This window comes from Capra hircus, chromosome 19 (genome assembly GCF_001704415.2).
Source record: "Capra hircus breed San Clemente chromosome 19, ASM170441v1, whole genome shotgun sequence".
Lineage (NCBI taxonomy): Eukaryota > Metazoa > Chordata > Mammalia > Artiodactyla > Bovidae > Capra > Capra hircus.
This window is the reverse complement of record NC_030826.1, coordinates 52,597,624-52,623,694: the sequence shown is the minus strand read 5'-3', so window position 1 is coordinate 52,623,694 and position 26,071 is coordinate 52,597,624. Positions and strand designations below refer to the sequence as shown.

General features: G+C 53.5%; 1 protein-coding gene across 3 annotated transcripts; it reads right to left on the bottom strand.

The window, feature by feature from the left end:
* Positions 8,864–25,283, bottom strand: CANT1 (calcium activated nucleotidase 1). Of its 3 annotated transcripts, none has more exons than XM_018063669.1 (5): positions 25,186–25,278; positions 24,362–24,462; positions 13,852–14,503; positions 11,895–12,098; positions 8,864–11,149 (listed from the first exon to the last, which is right to left on the bottom strand). In XM_018063669.1, the coding sequence occupies exons 3-5, from the start codon at positions 14,480–14,482 to the stop codon at positions 10,779–10,781; spliced, it is 1,206 nt and encodes a 401-aa protein (XP_017919158.1). In that variant the 5' UTR covers positions 14,483–14,503; positions 24,362–24,462; positions 25,186–25,278; the 3' UTR covers positions 8,864–10,778. The 3 variants fall into 3 exon arrangements, with proteins under 3 accessions (XP_017919158.1, XP_017919157.1, XP_017919156.1); XM_018063668.1 differs by lacking the exon at positions 24,362–24,462 and adding an exon at positions 16,315–16,440; XM_018063667.1 differs by lacking the exon at positions 24,362–24,462 and having other exon boundaries at positions 25,186–25,283.

The following is a 26,071-nucleotide window of genomic DNA, read 5'->3' as shown; positions in this document are numbered from 1 at the left end:
GCCAGGGCTGAGAACCATCAGTAGGGAGACAGAGTTTCCCTGGCAGCTCTTGAGTCCAAGAGAGTGAGCCCTCGGGTCAACCATCCAATGACTATTTGCCCAAAACGTGAGGTTTGAGGGGACTATGGGCTCATATGATCCCCTCCAAAGAAGCTGTAAACCTCTGTGGGGGGAAAGGGGAGTGGAGCCGCAGAAACAGAAGCGGCAGAAGAGACTGGAGAGATTTAACATCCCACCCAACTGAAGGAGCCTCAGTGCTGGCTGTCACAGAAACCCTGGCCTTGTCACTTCTAGCCTCCATTGGTTCCTTGCCCCAGTAAGGAGCTGGTCAGGGTCAAGAGTGCAGAGGAAGTCCTTTGGGAGGAACTGGTGGCGATGTTGGAAAAACCCAAGCTGCCGAAGGGTTTGGGATCAAAGCAGGGGTGATGTTCCCCTCCGGCCTTTCCAGTCTTCTGCCCACTAAGGGAACTGGAACAAGAATTGAGGCCATCTGCTCCAGAGAGAAGTGACTAAGCTGTGATAAGGAGACCATCCGTGAAAGTCTCAGCTCCACAGATAATCGGGCCGGTGGGGACCATGTGGATGCGGCTGCTATAAGCAGGCAGCCACAGCTGATACAGTCAGAGTGTGCTGGGGGCTGTCAGAGACCAGAGCCCGTATGAAGCCTTTAGACTTTCTTTCATGCCTCCTCTCCTGCTCCGACACACAGGGGGACGCTGCCTGTGATGCTAACACAGAGACAGCTGGCACGACTATCATCTTTGATGGGACCCATTCAATACTCCCAACCTCTACAGGAAGTTATTGTTCAGTCACTCAGTAATGTCCAACTCTTTGCGACTCCAAGGACTGCAGCACGCCAGGCTTCCCTGTCCTTCACTATCTTCCAGAGTTTGCTCAAACTCATATCCATGGAATCGGTGATGCCATCCAACCATCCCATCCTCTGCCGCCCCCTTCTCCTCCTGCCTTCAATCTTTCCCAGCATCAGGGTCTTTTCCAATGAGTCGGCTCTTTGCATCAAGTGCTCAAAGTGTTGGGAGCTTCAGCTTCAGCATCAGTACTTCCAAGGAGTATTCAGGGTTGATTTCCTTTAGGACTGACTGATTCAATCTCCTTGCTGTCCAACGGACTCTCAAGAGTCTTCTCTAGCACCTCAGTTAGAAAACATCGATTCTTTGGCACTCAGCCTTATGGTCCAACTCTCACATCCATACATGACTACTAGAAAAACAATAGCTTTGACTATATGGACCTTTGTTGGCAAAATGATGTCTGCTGTCTAGGTTTTGAAATGCTGTCATAGCTTTTCTTCCAAGGAACTCTTATTAACCCTTTTTTTAAAAATTTACTTATGGATTATTTTTGCTGCACTGGGTCTTCGTTGCTTTCTCGTTGCTTTCCCTAGTTGCCTCTAGTTGCTTCTTCGTTGCTTTCTCTAACTGCAGCGAGCAGGGGCTGCTCTCTAGCTGTCCTGCGTGGGCTCTGCACTGTGCTGGCTTCTCTTGTTGTGGAGCACAGGCTGTAGGCACGTGGGCTCAGCAGTTGTGGCACACAGGCTTAGCTGCCCCGAGGCATGTGGAATCTTCCTGGACCAGGGATCGAACCCGTGTTCCCTGAATTGGCAGGCAGATTCTTAACCACTGGACCACCAGGGAAGTGCTCTTATTAACTCTTTAATAGATGAGAAAACAGAGGCGCAGAGAGGGGAAGCCCACCCAGTTACACAGCCAAGAAGGGGGACTGATGGCATGTCAACCACTTTTTCAAAAAACTGACTTGAGATCTGATAATTTACATACAATAAAGTGCATCAATTTAATGAGCTTTGGCAAATGTATACAGATGGTAACCATGACAACCGCAATACAGAGAACATTCTTATCATCCCTCAATGTTCTCCTAGGCCCTTTGCTGACAATCTCCTCTACCAGCCCCCAACCTTGGCAACTGGTGATCTGCTTACTCTTACTGTGTGGATCACAATAAACTGTGGAACATTCTTCAAGAGATGGGAATATCAAACCACCTGACCTACCTCTTGAGAAATCTGTATGCAGGTCAGAAAGCAACAGTTAGAACTGGACATGGAACAACAGACTGGTTCCAAATAGGAAAAGGAGTACGTCAAGGCTGTATATTGTCACCCTGCTTATTTAACTTATATGCAGAGTACATCATGAGAAACACTGGACTGGAAGAAGCACAAGCTGGAATCAAGATTGCCGGGAGAAATATCAATAACCTCAGATATGAAGATGACACCATCCTTATGGGAGAAAGTGAAGAACTAAAGAGCCTCTTGATGAAAGGGAAAGAGGAGAGCGAAAAAGTTGGCTTAAAGCTCAACATTCAGAAAACGAAGATCATGGCATCCGGTCCCATCACTTCATGGCAAATAGATGGGGAAACAGTGGAAATAGTGGCTGACTTTATTTTTCTGGGCTCCAAGATTGCTGCAGATGGTGATTGCAGCCATGAAATTAAAAGATGCTTACTCCTTGGAAGGAAAGTTATGATCAGCCTAGACAGCATATTAAAAAGCAGAGACATTACTTTGCCAACAAAGGTCCATCTAGTCAAGGCTATGGATTTTCCAGTGGTCATGTATGGATGTGAGAATTGGACTATAAAGAAAGTTGAGTGCCAAAGAATTGATGCTTTTGAACTGTGGTGTTGGAGAAGACTCTTGAGAGTCTTCTCAAGAGCTTGGACTGCAAGGAGCTCCAGCCAGTCCATCCTGAAGGAGATCAGCCCTGGTTTGTAAGAGACAGGAAGAATAAAAGAAAAGCAGGCCCCGGCAAGGGCCACCCAAGAAATTAATAATTATTGATAAGCTGGATGCTATAAGGCATGAAACTCTTGGAACAAGTCCAAAGGGAACAGTTCATAATCGTGAAAACAAGATATGATCCTGGGGTCGGAAAACCAACCCCAGACTGCTTCTCAACTCGCATCTCAGAGTCACATGTTTTACATATCTGGTGGAAAATCTACAGATAAGAGTATTAGTCTTACTTACTGATTTGTTATTGATTGCTATTTCCTAATTACTCAATGGTTAATGATGATTTTGTTCTTTGGCCCTGAAGGCCACATGAGTTATAGTTTTAACTCCCCGCTTATTCTTTCATTCATAGCTGAAAGTACAATAAAGCTGGGTTGGATTCAGTTTCGGCACCTTCACCTGGAGTGGTGTTGGTCCCCTGATCCTCGCTTTTCTCTGAATTCTTGTGTCTCGTTTCTCATTCTCTCGCTGTATCGCGCTGTTGGAAACCCTGGTTGTCAAGTTGGACTCGACACTGGTTGTTCATTGGAAAGACTGATGTTGAAGCTGAAACTCCAATACTTTGGCACCTGATGCAAAGAGCTGACTCATTTGAAAAGACTGTGATGCTGGGAAAGATTGAGGGCAGGAGGAGAAGGTGATGACAGAGGATGAGATGGTTAGATGGCATCACCGACTCAATGGACATGAGTTTGAGTAAACTCTGGGAGTTGGTTATGGACAGGAAGGCCTGGCATGCTGCGGTTCATGGGGTCGCAAAGAGTCGGACACGACTGAGGAACTGAACTGAACTGAACAGTTTCAGGCATCCAATGGAGTCTTGGAAAGTATCTTCTGCAGATACAGGGGTCAGGGTGGGGGGCAGCTACTGTATTACACATAAAACTGTTAACAACATTTGGAGACAAGTCTTTGTGTGAATGTCAGTTTTTATCTTTTGTGGAGGGACAGGATTACTGGGTCCCAAGTAATAGAGGAAAAGAACAGAATGGGAAAGACTAGAGATCTCTTCAAGAAAATTAGAGATACCAAGGGAACATTTCATGCAAAGATGGGCTTGATAAAGGACAGAAATGGTATGGACCTAACAGAAGCAGAAGATATTAAGAAGAGGTGGCAAGAATACACAGAAGAACTATACAAAAAAGATCTTCACCACCCAGATAATCACGATGGTGTGATCACTCATCTAGAGCCAGACATCTCGGAATGTGAAGTCAAGTGGGCCTTAGAAAGCATCACCAAGAACAAAGCTAGTGGAGGTGATGGAATTCCAGTTGAGCTGTTTCAAATCCTGAAAGACGACGCTGTGAAAGTGCTGCACTCAATATGCCAGCAAATTTGGAAAACTCAGCAGTGGCCACAGGACTGGAAAAGGTCAGTTTTCATTCCAATCCCAAAGAAAGGCAATGCCAAAGAATGCTCAAAGTACCGCACAATTGCACTCATCTCACATGCTAGTAAAGTAATGCTCAAAATTCTCCAAGCCAGGCTTCAGCAATATGTGAACTGTGAACTTCCGGATGTTCAAGCTGGTTTTAGAAAAGGCAGAGGAACCAGAGATCAAATTGCCAACATCCACTGGATCATGTAAAAAGAGAATTCCAGAAAAACATTTATTTCTGCTTTATTGACTATGCCAAAGCCTTTGACTGTGTGGATCACAATAAACTGTGGAAAATTCTTCAAGAGATGGGAATACCAGACCACCTGACCTGCCTCTTGAGAAATCTGTATGCGGGTCAGGAAGCAACAGTTAGAACTGGACATGGAAGAAGACTGGTTCCAAATAGGAAAAGGAGTACATCAAGGCTGTATATTGTCACCCTGCTTATTTAACTTATATGCAAAGCACATCATGAGAAACACTGGACTGGAAGAAACACAAGCTGGAATCAAGATTGCCGGGAGAAATATCATTAACCTCAGATATGCAGATGACACCACCCTTATGGCAGAAAGTGAAGAGGAACTAAAGAGCTTCTTGATGAAAGTGAAAGAGGAGAGCGAAAAAGTTGGCTTAAAGCTCAACATTCAGAAAACGAAGATTATGGCATCTGGTCCCATCACTTCATGGGAAATAGATGGGGAAACAGTGGTAACAGTGCCAGGCTTTATTTTTGGGGGCTCCAAAATCACTGCAGATGGTGACTGCAGCCATGAAATTAAAAGACGCTTACTCCTTGGAAGAAAAGTTATGATCAACCTAGATAGCATATTGAAAAGCAGAGACATTACTTTACCGACTAAGATCCATCTAGTCAAGGTTATGGTTTTTCCTGTGGTCATGTATGGATGTGAGAGTTGGACTGTGAAGAGGAGGCTGAGCGCCGAAGAATTGATGCTTTTGAACTGTGGTGTTGGAGAAGACTCTTGAGAGTCCCTTGGACTGCAAAGAGATCCAACCAGTCCATTCTGAAGATCAGCCCTGGGATTTCTTTGGAAGGAATTATGCTAAAGCTGAAACTCCAGTACTTTGGCCACCTCATGTGAAGAGTTGACTCATTGGAAAAGACTCTGATGCTGGGAGGGATTCGGGGCAGGAGGAGAAGGGGCAACCGAGGATGAGGTGGCTGGATGGCATCACTGACTCGATGGGCGTGAGTCTGAGTGAACTCCGGGAGTTGGTGATGGACAGGGAGGCCTGGCATGCTGCGATTCATGGGGTCGCAAAGAGTCGGACACGACTGAGCGACTGAACTGAACTGAACTGATGGTTGGTGTATGTTTAACTTCTTAAGAAACTGTCAAATTTCCAAAGTGGCTGAGCCCATTTTTGCGTCCCTATTGGCACCTATTACTGTTTCAGTGGCTTTAAATGCTCACCAATACTTGGTATCGCCAGTCGTCAGGATTTTATACTTTCAGTATATAGATCTTGTATATATTTTGTTAGACTTTAATCTATTTCACGTTTTGGGGTGCTATTATAAATGTTGCTGTCTCAAAAAATTTCCAGTTGTTCACTGCACAGAAATAACACTAATTTCCATATGTGAACTGTGTATCCTTCAGCTCTGCTAAACTCAGCTGTTAGGTCTTTTTTGAGAAGTCCTTAGGGTTTTCCTATCTAGTTGAACTTGTCCTTGGTGAAAAAAGACAGTTTTACCATTTCTTTTCCAGTCTAAAGATTCTCCTTTTTCTTGCCTAATTGCACTGTCTGGGACCTCATATGGGATGTGGGTGACGGAAAGTGACAAGCACATTGCCAGGTTCCTACTTTGATCACGGAGCTGTGGTTGTGTAACAACATGAAGGGAACACAGCAACACTAATTCTAGTTTGGCAACTTCTTTGTGGCTTAAAATGATTTCAAAACAAAAAGTTAAGTGGTAGGGAAAAAACAAGTGGAGAATGCTGATTCTTGCCTTGTTCCCAGCCTTCAGAGGAAAGTCTTTTATCTTGAAGTATTATGTTAGCTAAAGGTTTTTTCCACAGACACTGTTTATTGGCTTAAAGAAGTTCCTTTTATTTCTAGTTTGCAAAGAGGTTTTTTTTTTTTTCCCCCGTTTGTATTTATTATTTAAAAAATATTTAAATTATTAAGAAAATTCATTTTTATTATAACAAATGTTCAGAAAATATATTCTTAGTGTTTAACAAATACTCTTTTTTGGCCATGCACCATGCCGCATCTTAGTTGTGAAACCAGGGACTGAACCCATGTCCCTGTGGTAGAAGCCTGGAGTCAGCCACTGGATCACCAGGGAAGTCTCTGTTTGCTTTTAAATCATGAATGTGTACTGGATTCCATCAGATTTTTTTTTTCTCTATCTTTTGAGATTATCATATGGTTTTACCTTCTTCATCTGTTAAATATAGTGGACTATGTGGATTTTAGTATATTAAACCAACCCTGCATTCTTGGAGTAAATCACAGTTTGTTCACGAGGGTTTGTATTTTTCTTCTATTTGTCTGGTTTTGGTGTCAGGGTAGTGATGCCTTCACAGAATGAATTGAGGGTGTTCCCAGTTCCCAAAATTATGGGAAGATTTTGTGTTGGCTCCTTACAATTTTTTTCCTTAAATGTCTTAAGACACGATTTACCAATAAGGTCATTTGGCCTTAGAATTTTCTTTGTGTGAAGGTATTTTATTTTTGCTTTACCCAAATCTATTAATGGTTTTATTAAGGTATAATTTACCAATTTGTAGTGCACGAGTGAGTGAAGTCGCTCAGTTGTGTCTGACTCTTTGCGACCCCGTGGACTGTAGCCCACCAGGCTCCTCCATCCATGGGATTCTCCAGGCAATAGTACTGGAGTGGGTTGCCATTTCCTTCTCCAGGGAATCTTCCTGACCCAGGGATCAAACCCAGGTCTCCCTCATTGCAAGCAGACACTTTAACCTCTGAGCCACCAGGGAAGCCAGCAGAAGTGCACAAAGAAGGCAGGATTCACATTTGGAAAGAAATTAATCTCATCTTCTTTCACCTAGTTCTGAGATGACTTTTGGGAATTTCTTTTTTGCTAATGAACTGGAGAAGGAAATGCAACCCACTCCAGTATTCTTGCCTGGAAAATCCCATGGATGGAGGAGCCTGGCAGGCTACATACAGTCCATGGGGTCGCAAAGAGTCGGACACGACTGAGCGACTTCACTTGACTTCTGGTGGCTCAGATGGTAAAGAATCTGCCTGCAATGCAGGAGACCCAGATTTGATCCCTGGGTCAGGAAGATCCCCTGGAGAAGGAAATGGCAACCCACTCCAGTATTCTTGCCTGGAGAACCCCAAGGACAGAGGAATCTGGCCGGCTAAAGGCTATGGGGTCACAGAGAGTCAGACACGACGGAGTGACTAACACTAATGAATTGCAAGCATGAGTTCTAGGCAGGCGCAAGTCGCTTGGAGCCCAGAGTATCGCAGCTGCTCAAGACACAGTCGAGCGCCGATTTTCTCTGCCTTCCTCCTCCATGTGCAGTTGCTCACCCTGTTCCCCTCAGCTCGATGTGCTCTGGCTCCCCATCTCCCATCCTGGGACTGTTCTCCTGAGGATCACTTCCTCATTGCAGGCCCCTGGAAACACAACCTCCTTACTTGACACCTGCAGCGTTTTGACGGTTGACTCTCCTCCCTGGCTGTCCTGGTCAGGCTCTCAGCAGGTAGCCCCAGATTAGGATACGCTAAGGAAGATTTAAAGACAGGGGAGCTATTTACAAGGTGTGAGTGAGCAGGTGCAGCTGCTATCTGGAGCTCTGGCCACTCCCAGGCCAGAAGCGACAAAGGCAGGAAGTAGCTCCTGGAGGTAGTGCAGGAGGCAGGCAGCCCTGGCGAGGGAATCAGGGCCTCCCAGCTTGCCCCACTGCTTCCTGCTGGTCGGGGGTCTGTCCCAGTGTGCGCTGATGAGGTACAGAGGCTCACTCAGGTCAGCCTCTGGGGAGGCTGGGCAGGATGGGGAAAGGATGGAGGACGGGCACCCTGACCCACACCTGCCTCCTTCCAGGTTCCTGAGAGTTCCTCTTAGGGCCCCCAGTGTCCTCCAGAACGATCTAGTTGGTTCCTGCAGGCTCATCAACACCTAACGACATCTGGACCAGTCAAGAACTCTTGCTGGAGCCCACCTCACTGCCAATCTTCTAGTAGCCTCCAAGAAAATGGATAAGTAGATGCTAACCTGTGTATGGACTCATTTACTGTTCATGACAGCTCTGTGAAGTAGCTCCATTATCGCTGTCCTTTCACCGATGAGGAAAGAGAAGCCCAGAGAAGTTAGCTGATCTAACTGATCCAGCCACGGTCACACAGCTGCAGAGTGTCAGAGCCAGGACTGGAACCTGGAGTGGAACCAGAACCTATACTCTTTATCAGTCTGACCAAAACAGCGTCTTCAGTCTTAGGGACAGGCTGGACTGGCTGATCTGGTTTCCATAAAGGCTTCTAGTCCACAAAGGTCCACGGTCTCAATCCCACGAGCTCCCATGACACCCCGGCTATCCTGCATCAAGAATGCTTCTGGCTCATTCCTTGCCAGGATCCCTCTTCATCCCCACAGGAAGCGCACCCTTCTCTGAGCCCCTGTGTGAACTGGCTCTCATCTCCCCTGGGGCAGTGCCAAAAGCCAACGCAGACCAGGAGACAAAGAGAATTCACTTTATTGTTTACAAAACAATGGCTCCAGTAGGAAGGAACACAATCATTATGCTTACAGCAGCGAACAGGGGTGGGGATGGGGGGAAAGTCTAGCTTTAAAATACTTGAAAATCACTGTGTGAAAATGGAGCTTCTGGGCACCTGGGTCTTAGATCTCAACCCAGTGAATGTCCCTAGTCCTCCAACCTTCCTAATTTCATCTCTGGTATTTTTAATATCACACAGCCCTGAATGTCGTGGATATTTATCAAGGAGGTGGGTCAGGGAGCCCAGGTAAGCAAAGTCAGAAAAGACTTGGGCCTTCAGACTGTCGTACAGTGGGATTTGAGTTCTAGAGAGACATGTCTGCTCAAAACCTTGTTTTCTGTTCTGCTATTGGTTTCATAGTGGAAGAAACAACCAGCGCAGGGATGAGGGATGCTTCCTGGGTCCCCTCCAGGCATTTGTATTAAAATTCTAAAGTGGGAAAAGTCTATGAGACAGAGGTTCACAAGGCAACAGCCAGAGCCTAAAACACGCCCCTTTCTGGCCATCGCAAACCCTACATTCTCCTGAGAGGTGAGGTAGCTTCTGGGAGAGGGGCACCGTGGGCTGATGGTGACGGCCCTTCTAGATTTCGGTTCTGGCTGACCCGTGTCCCAAACCCTCCACCTTTACCCTGGGGTTGGAGAAGAGACCATAGGGACTAAGACATGCCAAAGTTTCTGTGAAGTTTCTAGAAAGAAGAGGCTGCAAAACTCCCACAGGGAAGTGGAGAAATAAAAGGCCAGGACAGAAATTGCTGGACCAGGCAGGCCTCATCGACAAGCTCCAGGGTAAGGGAGCCCCAGCTTTGGGAGCCAGGTGCAGGCTTGCCAGAACCTGGGGCCCCTCTTTGACTCAGGAATTACACATTCAAGTCATTTGCATAAGTCTTTAAAGAAATGGCAATTTCTGATAATTGCTAAAAAAAGGTATTGTATCCTTATCATTGTATCCTTTGGCCAAGGACTTAGAAATGCTTGAAAAGTTGCCTTACCGACTGTAACTGCTTAATTACCATTTTCTTCACTGTTGGGAATGAATTTCTTAACTACAGGACTTTGCTCTTGATAAGATTTGCCGATTCCATTTTATAAGAAAGGAAACTAACTAATATAGAAGCTAATAATTAAAACTTCAAAGTGCTACGCAGGGACAGAATTTTCCTGAAGACAGAATATACAGGGTCAGCCCCTTGAATGGAGAAGTTTGACGTGGGGGCAGACGGTGGGCCTGTGGCCCCTCTTGGGGCCCTTTGAGCAGACGTGTTCCCGGAGGCCTGCCCTTGCCCTCACAGCCCTGTGAGGTCCTGCAGTGTAAACAGGTTCTTTCCCAGGGGCCTGGAGGGGTGGATTGCGGGGTGGTCCAGGAGCACCAAGCTGGCAGCCCCACTTCAGACTCACTGTTGGATTCCCAGAGAGGGCACAGTGCTTGACACACAGTAGGAGCTTAAGAAATATTTATTGAGCAGGAGAAGAAATGGAGAGAAAAGAAAAGGAGGTCAGATGGAAGAAAGGGCTGAATTGGAGGATGGGCCCCCAAATTAAGATGCCTGCAATGACTAGCTTCAACCACCAGGTGGAGGTGCAGGGAAACGTCCGGCCTGTAGCTCTGGGAGACAGCCCCACCCCGCCACTTCCGTTCCCCTCTGAGAAGCCACATCTCAGGCTGGGACTGAGCTCCCAGTTCTGGAAATTTCTAAACCAGGCACACACCTCAAGAGTTCCAAAAAAAAAAAAAAAAAATCAAAACAAGAAAAAAAGATAAACTAAACATCACACGAAAGTGCAGTCCTTGGGTTTTTATAAAACTTGAGTCCTGATGAAGCTTAAAACCGTCCACCCCTCGGCCTTGCTCGTCCTCTTGACTTTTCTTGGTTCAAATGAACTCTATGCCCTCGTACTTCACACTCCCGATCTTGGTCTCAGGCAGGAGGAAGCGTCCGTCCAGCGTGAAGGCCATGATGTAGGTGGCGATCTGGCCGCCATCCTCCTCAGACTTGAGGGCCACGATGATCTGGTCGTCGGTGTTGGGGATGAACTTGAAGGAGGAGAAGCCGTGGGTGGGGACCACTGCCCCCACGCGCTGGACAGTTATGTCCCCGAAGTCCTGGGCGGCGCTCAGCAGCAGGTTGGTGCCCCGGCGCTCGTCCTCCTTCTCGCTGTAGCGCTCGTGGCTGGCGCGGCGCGGCAGGAAGAACCAGCGCTGCAGCGTGTCACTCCAGCAGGCAGACTCGTGGATGAGGTAGCCTGGGGACACACAGGCCGGTCACAGCCCGCCCGACCCGGCCTGGGCCCAGGGTGACCTCGCCCCGTATGCAGACCGCTAGCGGCCCCGCAGCCGAGCAGCAGCACCGTTCTTTTCTTTAGCTGTCCGTCTGTCCAGAGTGGCTGAACCCAGCAGGACAGAGCCCATGGGGCCGTACGAGCCTCTGCTGGGCCGCCTCTCTGGCTGCCCTCCCTCGCCGGCTCCCCCAGCACTGCTGAGTAACCATGGCTACAAGGTCTGTCTGTATATTACCTCCTTGGTGCTATTTCACCTCTCTCGGGGTGTAGAGGAGAGCTTCTGCAAGAGGCACGAGTAACACCAGGTCTGATCTGAGAAGACGGATCAGGGAGGGTAGGAGAGGCTGCCTTGCAAGCCGAAAAGGATGGGAAGTCAGCCTATCTGGAGGCGAAGCTGTGACCTCAGTCACATGCCCGAGCCCACTCCAAGTACCACCCCTCCCTACTACAAACAATGACTTCCAAAAATGGGGGCAAAGAAGCAAAGCTTTGTGCACCTGCTCCCACCGCCAGGTCAGGGGCGAGGCCCAACCTCGGGGCAGTCCTCAGGAGGACCCTGCGGACGGAGCTACTGTCTGAGCCCGCCAGGTGAGCCTGGGTGAAAAGCAATGGCTCGCTGGCCCCAGAACCCAGAGGCCTGGCGGGAGCAACCGTCAGAGACAGCCGAGCAAGCAAGCTCGCGGTGCCCGTCCGCGGGCCTGGCTCTCACCTGGCGGCCGGATCCCGGCAGCGGCCCGCAGGGCGTTGTAGCTGGACACCCAGTTCTCGTGGTCCACGCTGCCTCTGCAGCCCACCACCTTCACCCACTCTGGGTTCTCATTCAGCACCTCCCCCGTGGCAGTGGTCCACTCCTTGCCCAGGCCGCCCACATACAGATGCTCATCCTTCACGGCCAGCCACTCAGCTTTGAAGCCTGGGGACAGGGAGACAGGGGCGGGGCTGAGGAGAGGGCCAGCCTTCTGCTGGCCTGGCCCGTGGGCCCAGTCAGGCCAGAGCAGAGAGCCCTCTGGGCCCGGCAGCTCTAGGTAGCAGAGGTCACTCACGGTGGGCTCAACTTGGGGCGACAACAAGAGAGTAGAGGACGGACCAGCCACCCTGCAGCTCCATCGGAGGGCGGGCAGGCAGGCGCCTCGGAGCAGACAGCGTGGCGTTCACGGGGGGCAAACGGGCACCACCTCCGCCTCCTGACTCCTCTCTCCCTGCCCTCCAGCATCTTCTTCCCAAACTCATTCCAGGAACCCTGCTGGACCGTTCCCCCTTAGCCCAAGTGAACCCCCCAGTGGAGTGGCCTAGTACTTCCCCAGCCAGAAAAGCGGCCCTCCACTCACAATCTCTGCAGACCCCAATCTTCCATGTCAGCCCCATCTCAGACTACGCCCAACCCTGGGAAAATGCAGGAAAGTGCTGGTCACACAGCCACACCCCCGAGGGATTTATGTGCCAGCGGCCAGAGCTTAGTGGGGCTCGGCACAGATGCGCACAGTAGCCACGCCAATCAGTGTGTTTATTTTCTTAGATGGATTTACTTACCGTGAGCCTAGCTTTGAAGGCTGTGTGGGCATTTTGTTCTTGCATATTCTCACCTATTCCTTCACTGTGTTCTAATCTCTGCTTGTTCCCAAATGTTCTCCAAACTTCTGGCTGGCCCAAGAAGCTGTGGCTGCAACCCTCACCTCGGGATGCTTCTCTGCAGGTGGCTCTGGGGCCCCCACTGACTTCCTGTGGTCTCCTCTGGGGGACCGACCACCGGGCAACTCCGAGCTCCCTTTATCCTGCTACCCTCCAGACCCCAGGGGCAAGCAGAACTGCTGGATGGTGCCGGACATGCGCGGCTGGCCTGAGGCAGAAAGTGGGCAACCAAGGTTTTCAATAAAACGGTGGCTGAGAGTCTTGCCAACCTGCGCAGCCTCGGGCAAAGTCGGGACAGATTTTTATCACTTTGAGGGAAGGAGGGCCTGGCAGCCAGCCCAGGGCCCAGTGAGTTAATGCGATTTCTCCTTTGACCCCAGGCACTGGCAGTGAAGCCTGGCTTTCTAGCAGGTGCAGACCCAGCCACACGCATGGAAGCTGATGTCAACTCTCCTGCTGCCCCATGTGAAGGTTCTGGGCACACAGGCTCCCTCCCACAGCTCTGCTACCTGCCTGCTGGCGTGGGGCACAGCCGATGCCAGAGGTCAGACTCCATTCAAGGTCGGGGTGGGGGGCACTGCTGCGCACACTCAGACCCTCCCCTGCTGGGTTTTTAGAAAGGAGCAGTTTGCTTTTTAACAAAGTCTCAGTTCAGAATGAGCAAACCTGATGCTCCGGCTTTAAGGCTGAGGCACGTGGAGGGCGCAGTCCTAGAGTACGCTCAAGACACTGATACGGCTGAGGATGCAGAAAGGGGCTGTCCCTGAGGGCAGGGCCCAGCGCTCCTCTGGGAGAGACCCCGCTTCTCCGCCAGCCCCCAGCAGAAGCTCACACTCCTGGGCATGGCTTCGGTCTGAGGTCTCCGAGGACTCTGCTTAGGCTGTGGGGGCCGCAGGTCAGAGGTGGGGGAGATGAGATCTCCCCGACGTCCACTCCCCCCGGACCTGTGACTGCTTCGCTGCGCACATGTTGAGAACCAACCGGATGACCTGTCCTCCAGCATCGCAGTGAGCCCGGGGACAGACTGCCTGACTTACCTTTCCCCACGGTGCCGTCGCCGTCGGACAGGATGACCCAGGGCACAGCCCTGGAGCCTTCGATCTGGTAGACGACGCCGGTGCGGTCGTCCACAGAGTAGAGCTTCCCATTGAAGACGATCAGATCCGACAGCTCCATGCCCCGCCCCTTTTCCGCCAGGTGGGACTCCAAGACTTCATGGCCTTGGTCCCACTCCACGGCCACCCGGTCCCCGCTGTCTGACAGGGTCAGATGACCCTTCTTCAGGTAACTGACCCAGGTGTTCTCCTCCTGCGCCCTGGACTTTGTGTCCAGGTCGGCGATAACAGCGATCCGGTATCGCGTCCCACCCGGTGTCCTCTGGGGGGCAGACAGCGGGTAGGTGTCATTGTACCGAGCAGCAGGCGGCTGGACAAGCTTCCAGTTGTGGGCGTTGGGCAGGGGGGGCCGGCCAGGAGGGGGGCGGTGGGCATAGAGCAGCCAGAGGACAGCGGCGCCCACAAAGGACGGCAGGATCACCTTCCAGCGGGGGCGGAAGCGGGGGTCTGCGGCCTTGGTCATGGACGCCAGCACGGGAAGGCCCCCCACGCTGATCCGGAGAGAGTGCATAGACTCATTCCATTCCGGGGGGTTGGAGAGCTGGACGGGCATCAGACTGAAGGGCAGCGGGACCTGTAACGCGGGGGAAAGGAGAGCGGTCACGACCTGCCGGGCACAGCGCCCCAGGTACGAGCGGGTGCACGGTCCAAGGCGGCCTCGTCCAGGGTGCCTGGCGTGGCCACGTCTCTGGGCCATTACTGCTCTCTTGGCTCAAGTAAACCCTGACTCTAGCAGTATCTTTGTTTACTCTTATTCAGCAGGAAGAAAAGTCTTTCCAAAGCAAAACCGTTCCGTGTCCTCTGTCCCAGCTGGCAAGACACAAACCTCAGTGAAAGTTCTGCGTAAGCTGGTGCTTTGCAGTCTTGGGAAAGAGGGCACGTGGCAGGCGGGGAGGTGGGGAGGGCGCTGGGCAGGACAAACTATCAGAGAGAGTACAGGTCCATTTTAAGCAAAGGTCACCTGAGCCAGGAAGCCCTCCCTGATGGCTCTGCTCCCAACGGCAGCCTCCATCCCCTTCCTTGGCACCTGTCACCACTGGACATCACGTTACAGTTCATTCATTTGCGCCCCCAGCCACTAGAACAGTGCACAGAGCAGACACACGCTCAGAGAGGGAGTTTTTACTTCCTCCTGGGTCACGTTTCCCTGATATTCAAATAATGCATAAAACACTATCAGCCGAACAGAAACATGCTGTGCTGTGCTTGGCTGCTCACTCACGTCTTACTTGCCGTGACCCTGCAGACTGTAGCCCGTCGGGCTCCTCCATCCATGGGACTTTTCAGGCAAGAACACTGGAGTGGGACGCCATTCCCTCCTCCAGGAGACAGTCCCGACCCAGGGGCTGAAGCTGCACCTCCTGTGTCTCCTGAATTGCAGGGGATCCTTTACCCACTAAGCCATCGGGGAAGCCCATTCAAGTCAACTATGGAACACAATCAAGCCAAACAGAAACAGTGCGGGTTTTGGCAACATCTGTCCCCTGGCGCCTTTGTGTCATGCAAAAGGCTGAGGGTCCAGAGGCTGTCGCGTCCTCATCCCTGGAGCCCCGCCTGTCAGTGCATCAGCTCCAAGGACAGCGTGGCTTGGCCCGGCCAGCTCCCCAAGTGCAGCTGGAGGCCGAGCTCCAGGGGAGGTGGTGGTGGCCAGGAATAGCGGCTCTTGTCCCCAGCACAGACCACGGCAGCTCACAGGTCACAGCAGCACCAGGGGCAGAAACAGCAGAACACTGGCCCGTGGCCGCTCTCTGTCTCGACCTTCAGCTGTGACTTGGCAGGTCTCAGCCTGAGAAACGTCCCTCGGGCCATGGAGCATTTCTGCCTTGGCTCCCAAACAACTAACGGCTGACTCTCTGCGTAGATGCTCCTCACTCCGCCAGGTGGCAGCTGGGAAGGGCGTGGGGATTCATGCGGAGACTTGGCAGTTCTGTGAACCACCCCCCACCACAATGTAGAGCATGTGGTCTGGCTCCTGGGATGGAAAATCAGGGCAACAGGCCCACATGGTAAACAGGCCTCCCATCCCCTTGCTTTCCAGACAGATTCTTAGGTTCTGGCCACAGGGTCAAGTACAGAAAAGGGACTTCTAAGGAGCAGGTAAGACATGAGGGGCCCTGCGGAACAGCCTCAGAGTCCTCCTCTCCTCCCCTAGGCATAGGCCCGACTCCCCTCCTGGGAGAGGGCTCCCTCTGCCCCCAGGAAGCAGTACCCCAATTTGCCACGGAGACACAAGCTGGTCGCTGGGGACCTTGAGAGAAAGCAGGAGTCCTGGCTCCTCCTCTGGTCTCGCCAAACCATGGCTTCAAAAGCACGGCCAGGACAAAGCTGCCCGCTGTCCACGTCCAGCCCACCGTCGCCACTGAGCTCTCAGTTCCTGTATCTCACCTCCTTGTCAAAATTCTGCCTGGATTTCTCACATACATTCGCCTGCAATTCTTCCCTCAGGAATCAAGGCAGCGACGGCGGATGGCCATCGTCACAGCTGTCCTGGTCGAAACTTCCATCAAAACCCTGGGAGACACAACCTTCTGTGTGAACATACTTCGACCAAAAGTTATAAGCCACCGCCACCTCGAAAAGCCCAGGTGTGGCCCCGATCCCCCTCCGTCTGCAGCGTCTGCTCTGTCAGCCCCAGTGACCCGGCTGCCTGCCTCCTCTCCATCGGCTCCCACGGCCCCTTCTCACAGGAACCACACAGGCGCCCTCTTGCTGCCACTCCCCCCACCCCGACACCCACTGGTGCCCTGCGGCCACGAGCACCTGCCATTCAAGCCAGTTCCTCTGGCGTGTCATTCCCTGCTTGGGGAGCAAACCCTCGCTAGTTACACAACCCCTGCCAACCCCAACCCGTCCCTGGCAAGCCGGCTCCTCTGCCTGCCAACCGACCACCCTTCTACTCCACGTCCCCCCGACAGGGCTCGCCGTCCTGCCCCGGCTCCTGACGGTCTTGCTCGCACTCCTCAGAAGGGCCTCCCTGCCCACCCTCTACCCCACAGCATACTGCGCCGAAGGAATGAAAAGGACACCCACTTCCTGAGCAGCTGAGGCTCCTTGCCCCTGCGCCCCAGCTTAGGTACATGCAAACCCCCGGCCCTGGATCCAGCCGGGGTCGAGCTGCCTGCCGTCACAGGGCTGCAGGTGCAGTGGGCAGAGCCTGCCAGCATAGACATGTCTCCACTGTGAGGTGCCCTCACAGACCCTGGCCGACTCTTCATTACTGAGTCACGGTCCTGGTGTCCCCCCCTCCACTCGCTCCCAGCAGACTCTGAGGACGCCACCAGCAGCCAGGGCCCAGTGGAGCCTGCCCAGCCCCCCGGCCCCGGTCCAGGGGGAGGACTTCCTGCTTGCTCAGGGTCGGGTCAGCCATGCCCGCTCTACTGGTTCCTTCTCACAGTCTGTACCTGTCCAAATCTCCCATCTGAGCCACTGTTCCAGCTCCAGGGTACACTCTCAGGTACAATGGTAGTGCTCAGTATGTGAAAGGGTGACACCGTGCGTCTGTGAATGAATGCGGAGCCCACCATCCCCATCCCGGAGGAGCGCTCTCCCCCGTCCTAGCTAGGGTCCACTGCTGGCCTGCAGACGTCCCACCCGCAGACAGGCCTGCTCCTGGGGCCCAGCCACCAGGTGTCCTGCTGCACCTCCTGCCGGCAGCAACGGGGCCGCCAGTGGTGACCTGTCTGCAGCCCTCCTCCCTCTCTTCTCGGCCCCCAAGGCGGGCTCCTTCCTCGCCACCCACCACTTCTCCTGAATCCACACCCTCCCAGCCTGAAAGTCTCCCTGGAATTCAGGCCAGGAGCCCAGCTGCTGAGCCTCCCGCGCCTGCAGCAGATTCCCGGCAGGAAGGCACTGCTGGCCGGGGGCGCTCCCAGCCCTCAGCACCAGCCTGGGCAGCAGTCAAATCGCTCATGCCGCCACATCCTGGCAGGTGCCAGGCCCCCTCACCTGTCCGCACCCCAGCTCTCAACTCCGCACCACTCCCCCCGCCACCCCAGCCTCTGCCCTGATGACCCAGACCTTGGCCTCCTGATGACCCAGACCTCTGGGCAACCTGAGTTCTGCCCGTTACCAGCCACGTGACCTCAAACAAGTGACCTCGCTCCTCTGGATCCCCGATTCTCCACGTGTAAACCGTGCACATCGGACGGGCGTCCCAGGGCCACGGCCACCGGGTCAGACGCTGTGGGACTTGGCACTGACCTCCCGCTGCTGTCCAGCGCGTCCCCCCTCACATTACCAGCACCTGTGCGCAGGCCTGGGGGGCCCGGCTCTGTAGGCAAAGCTGGCGCAGGGGCCGGCCCACTTCTGTGAGCGCCGGGCACAGCCAGAGCCAGGGACTAGACGGCCTGCAAAGCTGAGAATACCCACGCCCTGCTCCCCGAGAGAAACAGATCCTCCCCAATCCATCCTTCACACAACTGACGGAGACTTTCCTGAAAAGTGAATCTTTACCAGCCCCTGGCACCTTCCTGCCAAAGGACAAGCTCCTCAGCCTGCAGGCGAAGGCTCGCATCCTCGCACATGCTCCCCATGCTAAGCACCGCCTTGTCTGTGATCCCACAATCTGTGTGCCAAACACTCGCACAGGACGCTTTCTCCACTCAGCCACATGGACCCACCTAGCAGCTCCTGGCTGTCCCGTGAGAGTCACGCCCTTGCTGTCCTGCCCCCCTCCTGTCCTGCGTCTATGTGAAATGCCCCCCACCCCCCCCATGAGCGTCCCTTCTATGAGGGGCTGACATCCCAAAGGCAGCCGGGCTGGATCCCAGGACCTGGGACTGGCCCCTTCTATGGCAACAGGGGCTGTGCAGACGAGAGCCAGTCGGGGGGCCCTGCGATGGCGAGATTGCCCAGGTGGGCCCTCAGCATGTCCTCACCGAAGAGGGGGGCGGTGGATGTGACAGCTGAGGAGGCCATGTGACCACGGCCAAGAATCGCATGGGAGCCCGAGGAGCTGGAAGAGGCGAGGACGGACTGTGCCCTGGCACCTTCGGTGGAGCGCGCCCCTGCCCACACCGTCTAGGCCCAGTGAAACAACAGCTGCTTCTGGCCTCCAGAACAAGGAGGGCACGTGTGCTGTTTTCAGCCGAGAAGCCTGTGGCGGTGTGTGAGGCCAGGCCTAGAACCAACCCTCCTGATGCTGGCTGCGCCTCTTGCAGGGCCGGACTCTGCCACTTCTCTGCCTGCGACCCGGTCTCAGCCTCCCCACTGACTCTGAGCCCCAGGAGCCCAGGGGCTCTGCTCAGTCAGGCTGGCTCCCAGGACCAAAGGAGGGCTGGGTTTCGATCACGTTTTGCTACATAAACACTTATTCCATTGCTTTCAGTGACCGGAGAGCTCGGGCTGCCGTCCAGAAAGCCCCTTCAGCTTCACCACTGGATCAAAGCCCAACTTTGGTGTCCATCCCTGCTTTGGCATCCCAAGGGATTATTTTTATTTTGTAGAAAAAGAAAGTTTCCAATCAGATTCGTTTTCATGCCGTGCCATGACCCGCCAGTTTATCATCTAAAACTGATGGTGAGCTGCCTGTAGTCTCTTGTTGCTGGAGGCCTGGCTCCAAGAGAGAGCTTGCATTTTTATTAAAAAAAAAAAAAAAACAGAACAAAAACAAAAACCTGCCATCCACGAAACCAGGAGACAAGCCAGCGCAGCTGAGAGGTGAAATGGACAAAGCCATTCCCAGAAGGACCTGCCCCTGCCCACACACCTCCAAACACTAAGCAGTTTAAATGTCCGCTCTACGTGACGAGAAGTTTGTCAACCCCACCACGTGCAGCTCGAGCTCAGTTGCGTCCGACTCTTTGCGACCCCAAGGACTGTAGCCCTCCAGGCTCCTTTGTCCATGGGATTCTCCAAGCAAGAATACTGGAGTGGGTTGCCACTTCCTTCTTCAGGGTATCTTCCTGACCCAGGGATCAAACCCACATCTCCCTTCCTGCATTGTAGGTGGATTCTTTACCCACTGAGCCATCCTAATGGGTCGATTTTTTAAAAAATTATTTTTATTTATTTAACCGCACTGGGTCTTATTTGCACACGTGGGAGCTAGTTCCCGGGTCAGGGACTGACTGACTCCGAGCCCCCTGCATTGGGCGTGCGTAGCCTTAGTCACTGGACCACAAGGGAGGTCCCAGGCTGATTTTATGTAACCAGGAAAACTGGAATCAAGTTGCTGTGGTAGAAAGTCACGAGCTCTCTGGCCGGCCAGGCTCACCTGTTCAGGGGGCATGCCTACCTTCGCTCCCGTTCAGAAACCCCTGGGGACCACACCCCTTCCGGCTTCCTTTCTCCCATGCCAGCCCCACTGCAGCATCTCTGGAAAGGCGTCCCTGGCTGTCGAGGGGCAACCACCACCCAGGAGGTTCAAGCTCTAATTTCCTTCCAGGTCCCCTCTCTTTGGGGCGGGTGTCAAGAATGGCTCGCTGACACTCATGCTTTTCTGGTGTCCGTGGAACCAGCACTTCCTTAGAAGACAGACCAGAAACAGCCAGGTGTGGTGCTGGTGATTATCCACTGGCCAGTGGACTGCAGACCCAAGGGAGGCGGCACCCGTCTCTTGCTGTACACCAGGGGGGCGCTGCCTCCCCACCGCAGCAGCAGCAGCCCCTCCGAGGTCTGGTTACGGTTAAGGAGGAGGACAGGCTCTGACACCCCTACTTCCACGGGCCTTTCATCACCGGACTCTACCAAGGCTTAGAAGAAAGTGGGTGGCAACCCCCGACACAGCCAAGAGCCTTTTTCTGTAGATTCCTTCAGTTCAGGGGTGTGACAGGTGGCAAGGCAAACAGGTTTAACGACAGCTGCCAAGGCTACCCGTCCCCCACACCCCTTCAGGATCTAGGGAGGCAGGAAGCACAGTGTGGAGATAAGGAGGCCTCTCCCGCCTCCCTGTCGCCTTGGGGGCAGCCACTGCCTTCCTGGCCCCACCTTGCTCCTAGAGAGCCCTGTCCAGACAGTGGGCTGGGCTGGCCTCCGAGTTCCTGCTCTGCTCACTGCCAAAGGGCACTTCCTGGTTAGAAAGTCAAGAGCTCACCCCATTGACATCACTAGGCGCCAAGGGTTTCACAGCTCCAGCAAGACGGCATCTCAAAGAATGCAGACGGTGTGTCTCAGCTTCTGGAAAATATGACCTGATTCAAGGGATTTTTCTGTTTCGGACTTGCCAAGGCTTACTCCTTTGTACTATTTTAGGCCATTTCAAATGTGGACAGGGTGGACAGTGGAAGGAAACCAGGAAGGAAGGGAAAGGTCCATAGCAGTCCAGTATGTCCTTTTCAGTTGAGTTTCTCAGTCGTGTCCGACTCTTTGTGACTCCTTGGACTGCAGCACGCCAGGCCTCCCTGTCCATCACCAACTCCTGGAGTTTACTCAAACTCATGTCCATTGAGTTGGTGAAGCCATCCAACCACCTCATCCTCTGTCGTCCCCTTCTCCTCCTGCCCTCAATCTTTCCCAGCATCAGGGTCTTTTCAAATGAGTCAGCTCTTCCCATCAGGTGGCCAAAGTATTGGAGGTTCAACTTCAACACCAGTCCTTCCAGTGAATACTGAGGTCAGGGCTGAAACTCCGGGTCCTACCTGAGTCTGCACCTTCCCGGGCTCCTCTTACTCTGTATACAGGCACTCACAACTGCGTGCTGAATCCGGTTACATACAGCTCGAGGTAACTTATTTTTTAGCCCTCTGGCTTGCTTTAAGGTCACTACCCAAGAGGAGTGAGTTTGTTTTCTATTGCTGCTATTAACAAATCACCGCAGACTCAGCGGCTTACACACCACGAACTCGCTTTACGGTCTTAGAGGACGGAAGTCTGACATGGGTCTCACTGGGCTAAAATCAAAGGCTGTGTCCCTTTCCAAGGAGCTGGCCTTTCTCAGCTTCTCGCAGCTGCCCACATTTCTTGGCTTGTGGCCCCTTCCTCCACCTTCAAAGCCAGCAACAACACTGTCTCGCTCTGGCCCTTCTGACATCACTTCCCTCTAAAGTTCTCCTCTCTCCCTCTTCCACATTTAAAGGCTCTGTGATTGCTCGATAACCCAGCATGGTTTCCCTCTTTTAGGGTCGTGGGTTAACAACCTTAATTCCATCTGCTACCTTAATATCCCCTTGTGAAAGTAGAGTTGCTCAGTTGTGTCTGACTCTTTGCGACCCCATGGACTGTAGCCCGCCAGGGTCCTCCATCAATGAGATTTTCCAGGCAAGAAAACTGGAGTGGGTTGCCATCTCCTTCTCCAGGGAGATCGAACTTCCCAACTGAGAGATCGAACCCAGGTCTCCAGCACTGCAGGTGCTCTTTACATCTGAGCCACCAGGGAATCCCTAATAACCCTTGCCACGTGATATATTTGTAGATTCTGGGGGTCAGGATGTGGACATCTTGGGGGGGGGGGCATTATTCTGCCAACCACAAGGAGGGAGACAGAGAAAGAACCTCCGGCTTTTCCGAAGGGGCAGGGCCATTCGCACAAGCCTCTGTCTCCGGGGTGGGCACACTGTCAGGATCGTCCACAGTTTGTGGTTATTGCCATCATGGGAGGGCTGCGTGTGCTTCAGTTGTATCATTAAAGCTATACTCAGAGGATTTTTAGCAAAAAGTGATCTTTCCAGTTGAAAGTGAGGTGCTGTGCCGTACACAAAACCACACATCACTGGGGCTGTTTATGCAGAGAGCCCACAAATATGAGGACATAATCACCCCACGGTCCATCTGAATCAGGGCTTGCTCCCAGACAGCAGAGCTGCACCTACAAGAAGCCATTTCCTCCGGGCACTTTTCTCAGTGGCAGATATTGCTGGGACTCACTCAACCCTTGGAGCCCTCCTGTGGGGGCTCCAACCTCACCCTCACCCCCACCCCATCAGTAACCGTAACAGGATCTGGTCTGGCCCCTTCTGAACCCTGCTGTCTGGGGCCCTCCTCGAGCCTCATTCCCCACGGCTTGTTCCCCCAGCTGAACAAGAATGGAAGTCGGGCTCCGCTTCAGAACCTGAAGCTGTGAGTTCCACTCAATGACTGGACCTACTACAAGTAAACAAGCAGGATTTTTAAAAGAAGGTACAGGAAACGAGAAAACTGAACACCTTCCCAAACAGATTTCTCTATCACCAGGATTATTTTTTTCTAACTGATCATCTTGAGTCTAGTGCAACGGGAAATCAACACAGAGGTCCTTAAAGATTAAATCGAAAGTTTTAGATTCCCCTAACATTGGCATTTAATAATATCTCTCCAGGAATCCCCACAGTCCAGAGTGTTACTGAAGGGAAAAGTAACATCACTACCTGTTTCCCTGCAGTGTCCTAGGTACCATTCCACAATCACCTGAATGTGGTCTCATTCCCAGATCTGAGGTACTCTGTTTCTAAAGGAGAACACACTGGAACATGTGCCCACCTACCCTCCACAGCTGCCACGAGCACTGCCACGTCACTGCTGGCAAGTCCCGAGACTCAGATGAAAGGGGCGTGTGTGTGTGGCAGCCTGCAGTGCTCACCTCAAAGGCCACATTCAGGGAGTAGGGCGGACACAGCCGCTCCTCCTGCACCCTGGGCCCCTCCTCCCCACCTCTGTGGCTCAGGGAGGCTGGGCACACGCGCAGGGTGCAGTCAGACTGGCAGGTAAGAAATCCCTCAAGTATCCACAGCTTAAACACACCACAGCTATGGGCTATGAAAATAAGGGGTAAGCTACATTTGGGTGACATCTTTAGGGGGAAGAAAGCAGACTCTCAGCTAACAGAAGGAATGCAACAATCAGCGCACACGGCGCCACAAAGCATGCTCGCCCGGGGAGGATTTCCTCCACTACCCTGTGACGTCACGGCGCCGTGTGTGACCAGGTTAACTGGGACAAGAAAAAGGGAGAAGATGGAGAATCCTGGCCCCAGACCACTGCAGAGGCCTCGTGGCAGTGCCTGACCAAATCGACGCGTCTCCCCTGAGTCCTCTCCCAAAGACGCTCTCAGGACAGGACGCCCCTACCAAGTGCAGAGGGAGCGGCTGGCTGGTCGGTGTGCCTCTCAGGCCGAATAGAGGGCTCATTGAGGCAGGCAGGGAGGCGCCCCAGGGGCCGGCTGCTTGCTGGCTGTTCTGGGAGGAGCCCCATCAAGCCCAGAGGCTCAGGCTGGGCTGTTCCACTGGCAGGCCTGTGGGGTGAGGCTGGGGGCTGGAGGAAGGCCCGCAGCCCAGCCCAGGCAGATTTTTCTCAATCAAGCTTCTCAAAGAGAGAGGAGGGGGAGGCTGAAGAGACCCTAGGGCTCCTGAAGGGCTGCAGCACCTGCTCCCTTTTCATGGACCCCCGGAGACCCCGTGCTTTTGTTAAGGTTTGGTCCTTAGACAGAAGGACCAGCAAGATTCACTCGACCTCAGCAGATGTGGGCTCCTACATCTACTATTTGTTCAGAATTGGGTAGGAAAAGATGTCAAGCACATACCAGAAACAGGGCTGGAGTGCAAAGAGGCACCCATCTCCTGGGGGACTCTCAGGTGCCTGGGAAAAAGACATGTCCGGAAGACGGAAGGGGGCCTGCCAAGCCTAGGGACGAGAGGGCAAGGGTCACGACAAACCACAGGGATGGGCAAAGCGCCTGTCCTAGGAATGGTGCCCATCCTGACCAGAAGGTGGGGAGAGAGAGTGGAGAGGGGGTTAGGGCAGTCTGGGTGCAAAGGAAAGAGGGGAAGAAGAGGAAGGCCTGCTGGGGTGGGGGGATGCTGACCTGCTGCAGGTGTGACAAAGTGCCAGTCAGAGAGGGGAGGAGTTCCCTAACAGGTCAGGAGAAGCCTTGCAGAGGTCAGAGAGGCTGTAATGAAATCACAGCGGGCAGGAGAGGGTTGTCCTCAAGGATAGTTAAGCCTCAGGAAGGGAATGCATCCTCCAGGCTCAGAGGGGGTGATGTCCCAACCTAGGCCGAGGGGCGAGGTGTCCACAAGTCAGAGCAGGCAGGAGTCCTGCAGTCAGAAGGGTGGTGGACCGTGCCAGTCAGAGGGTGGACGAGTCCCCCAGGTCAGAGAGGGTCGTCCTGCAGTCACACGAGGGAGGTATTTCCTAAGTCAGAGGGGGCAGGTGTCCCGTAGGTCAGAGGAGGTAAGAGTCTTACAAATCAGAGGAGAGGGAGGCGTCCCACCCTAGTCAGCGAGTCAAGGGGGGCGGAGGCCCCGCTCAGGGAGAAGGGGGATGGAGCCTGGGGTCGGAGGCGGGACGCGACGGGATCGGAGCGGGCAGCAGGCGCCGGCGAGCAGCCGGCAGGCCGTCACTCACCCGGTGCGGTCTGGCTCCGGGGCCCGCGGGCGGCGGGGCCTCGCTGCGGGTAGCGCCGGGGACCCAGCGGGCAGCCGACTTCCGCCCGGCGCGCTCGCCCCGCCTCCGGGCAACACGCTCCCGGCAGCCCCCGCTCCGCGACTGCGCGCCGACGCCCACTGCGGGCTTCTGGGAGCTGTGGTTTTTTTTTTTTTTTTTTCCGCTGCTCAGCGAGCAGGTCCCGGGAGAGGAGCCGCTCGCTGGGAGGGGGCCCGAGGGCAGTGTGCTCCACCCGCAGGCCGTTTTCGGCGAGTTATTCCAGAACTTTGGCCAAAATGGAAGGTGGAGGCTATGAGGAAGGAGTTATCATTCCTCCAGCTGAGATTGTAGGATCCCTTGCCTGGAGGGATCCCTTGCCACCCTCATTCAGACGATAAAGAATCCGCCTGCAATGCAGGCTTCGATCCCTGGAGAAGGAAATAGCAACCCACTCCAGTACTTTTTTCCTTTTTCCCCACTCCTTATTCATTAGGGCTTCCCAGGTGGCGCTGGCAACCCCCTCCAGTACTCTGGCCGGGAAAATCCCATGGACGGAGGAGCCTGGTGGGCTGCAGTCCATGGGGTGGCGAAGAGTCAGACACGACTGAGCAACTTCACTTTCCCTTTTCACTGTCATGCACTGGAGAAGGAAATGGCGACCCACTCCAGTGTTCTTGCCTGGAGAATCCCAGGGACGGCGGAGCCTGGTGGGCTGCCGTCTATGGGGTCGCACAGTCGGATACGACTGAAGCGACTTAGCAACAGCAGCAGGTGGCGCTAGTGGTGAAGAACCCGCTTGCCAGTCCACAAGACCTAAGAGATGCATGTTCTATCCCTGGGTCGGGAAGATCCCCTGGAGGCGGGCATG

Excerpts from the sequence above, each read along its gene's own strand:
- CANT1 (XM_018063667.1), bottom strand. The coding sequence starts at position 14,482 with ATGCCCGTCCAGCTCTCCAACCCCCCGGAATGGAATGAGTCTATGCAC. Across the intron at positions 12,099-13,851 it reads CGACGGCACCGTGGGGAAAG|GCTTCAAAGCTGAGTGGCTG; the intron begins GTAAGTCAGGCA and ends CCCTGTCCCCAG. Across the intron at positions 11,150-11,894 it reads TGCCGGGATCCGGCCGCCAG|GCTACCTCATCCACGAGTCT; the intron begins GTGAGAGCCAGG and ends GTGTGTCCCCAG.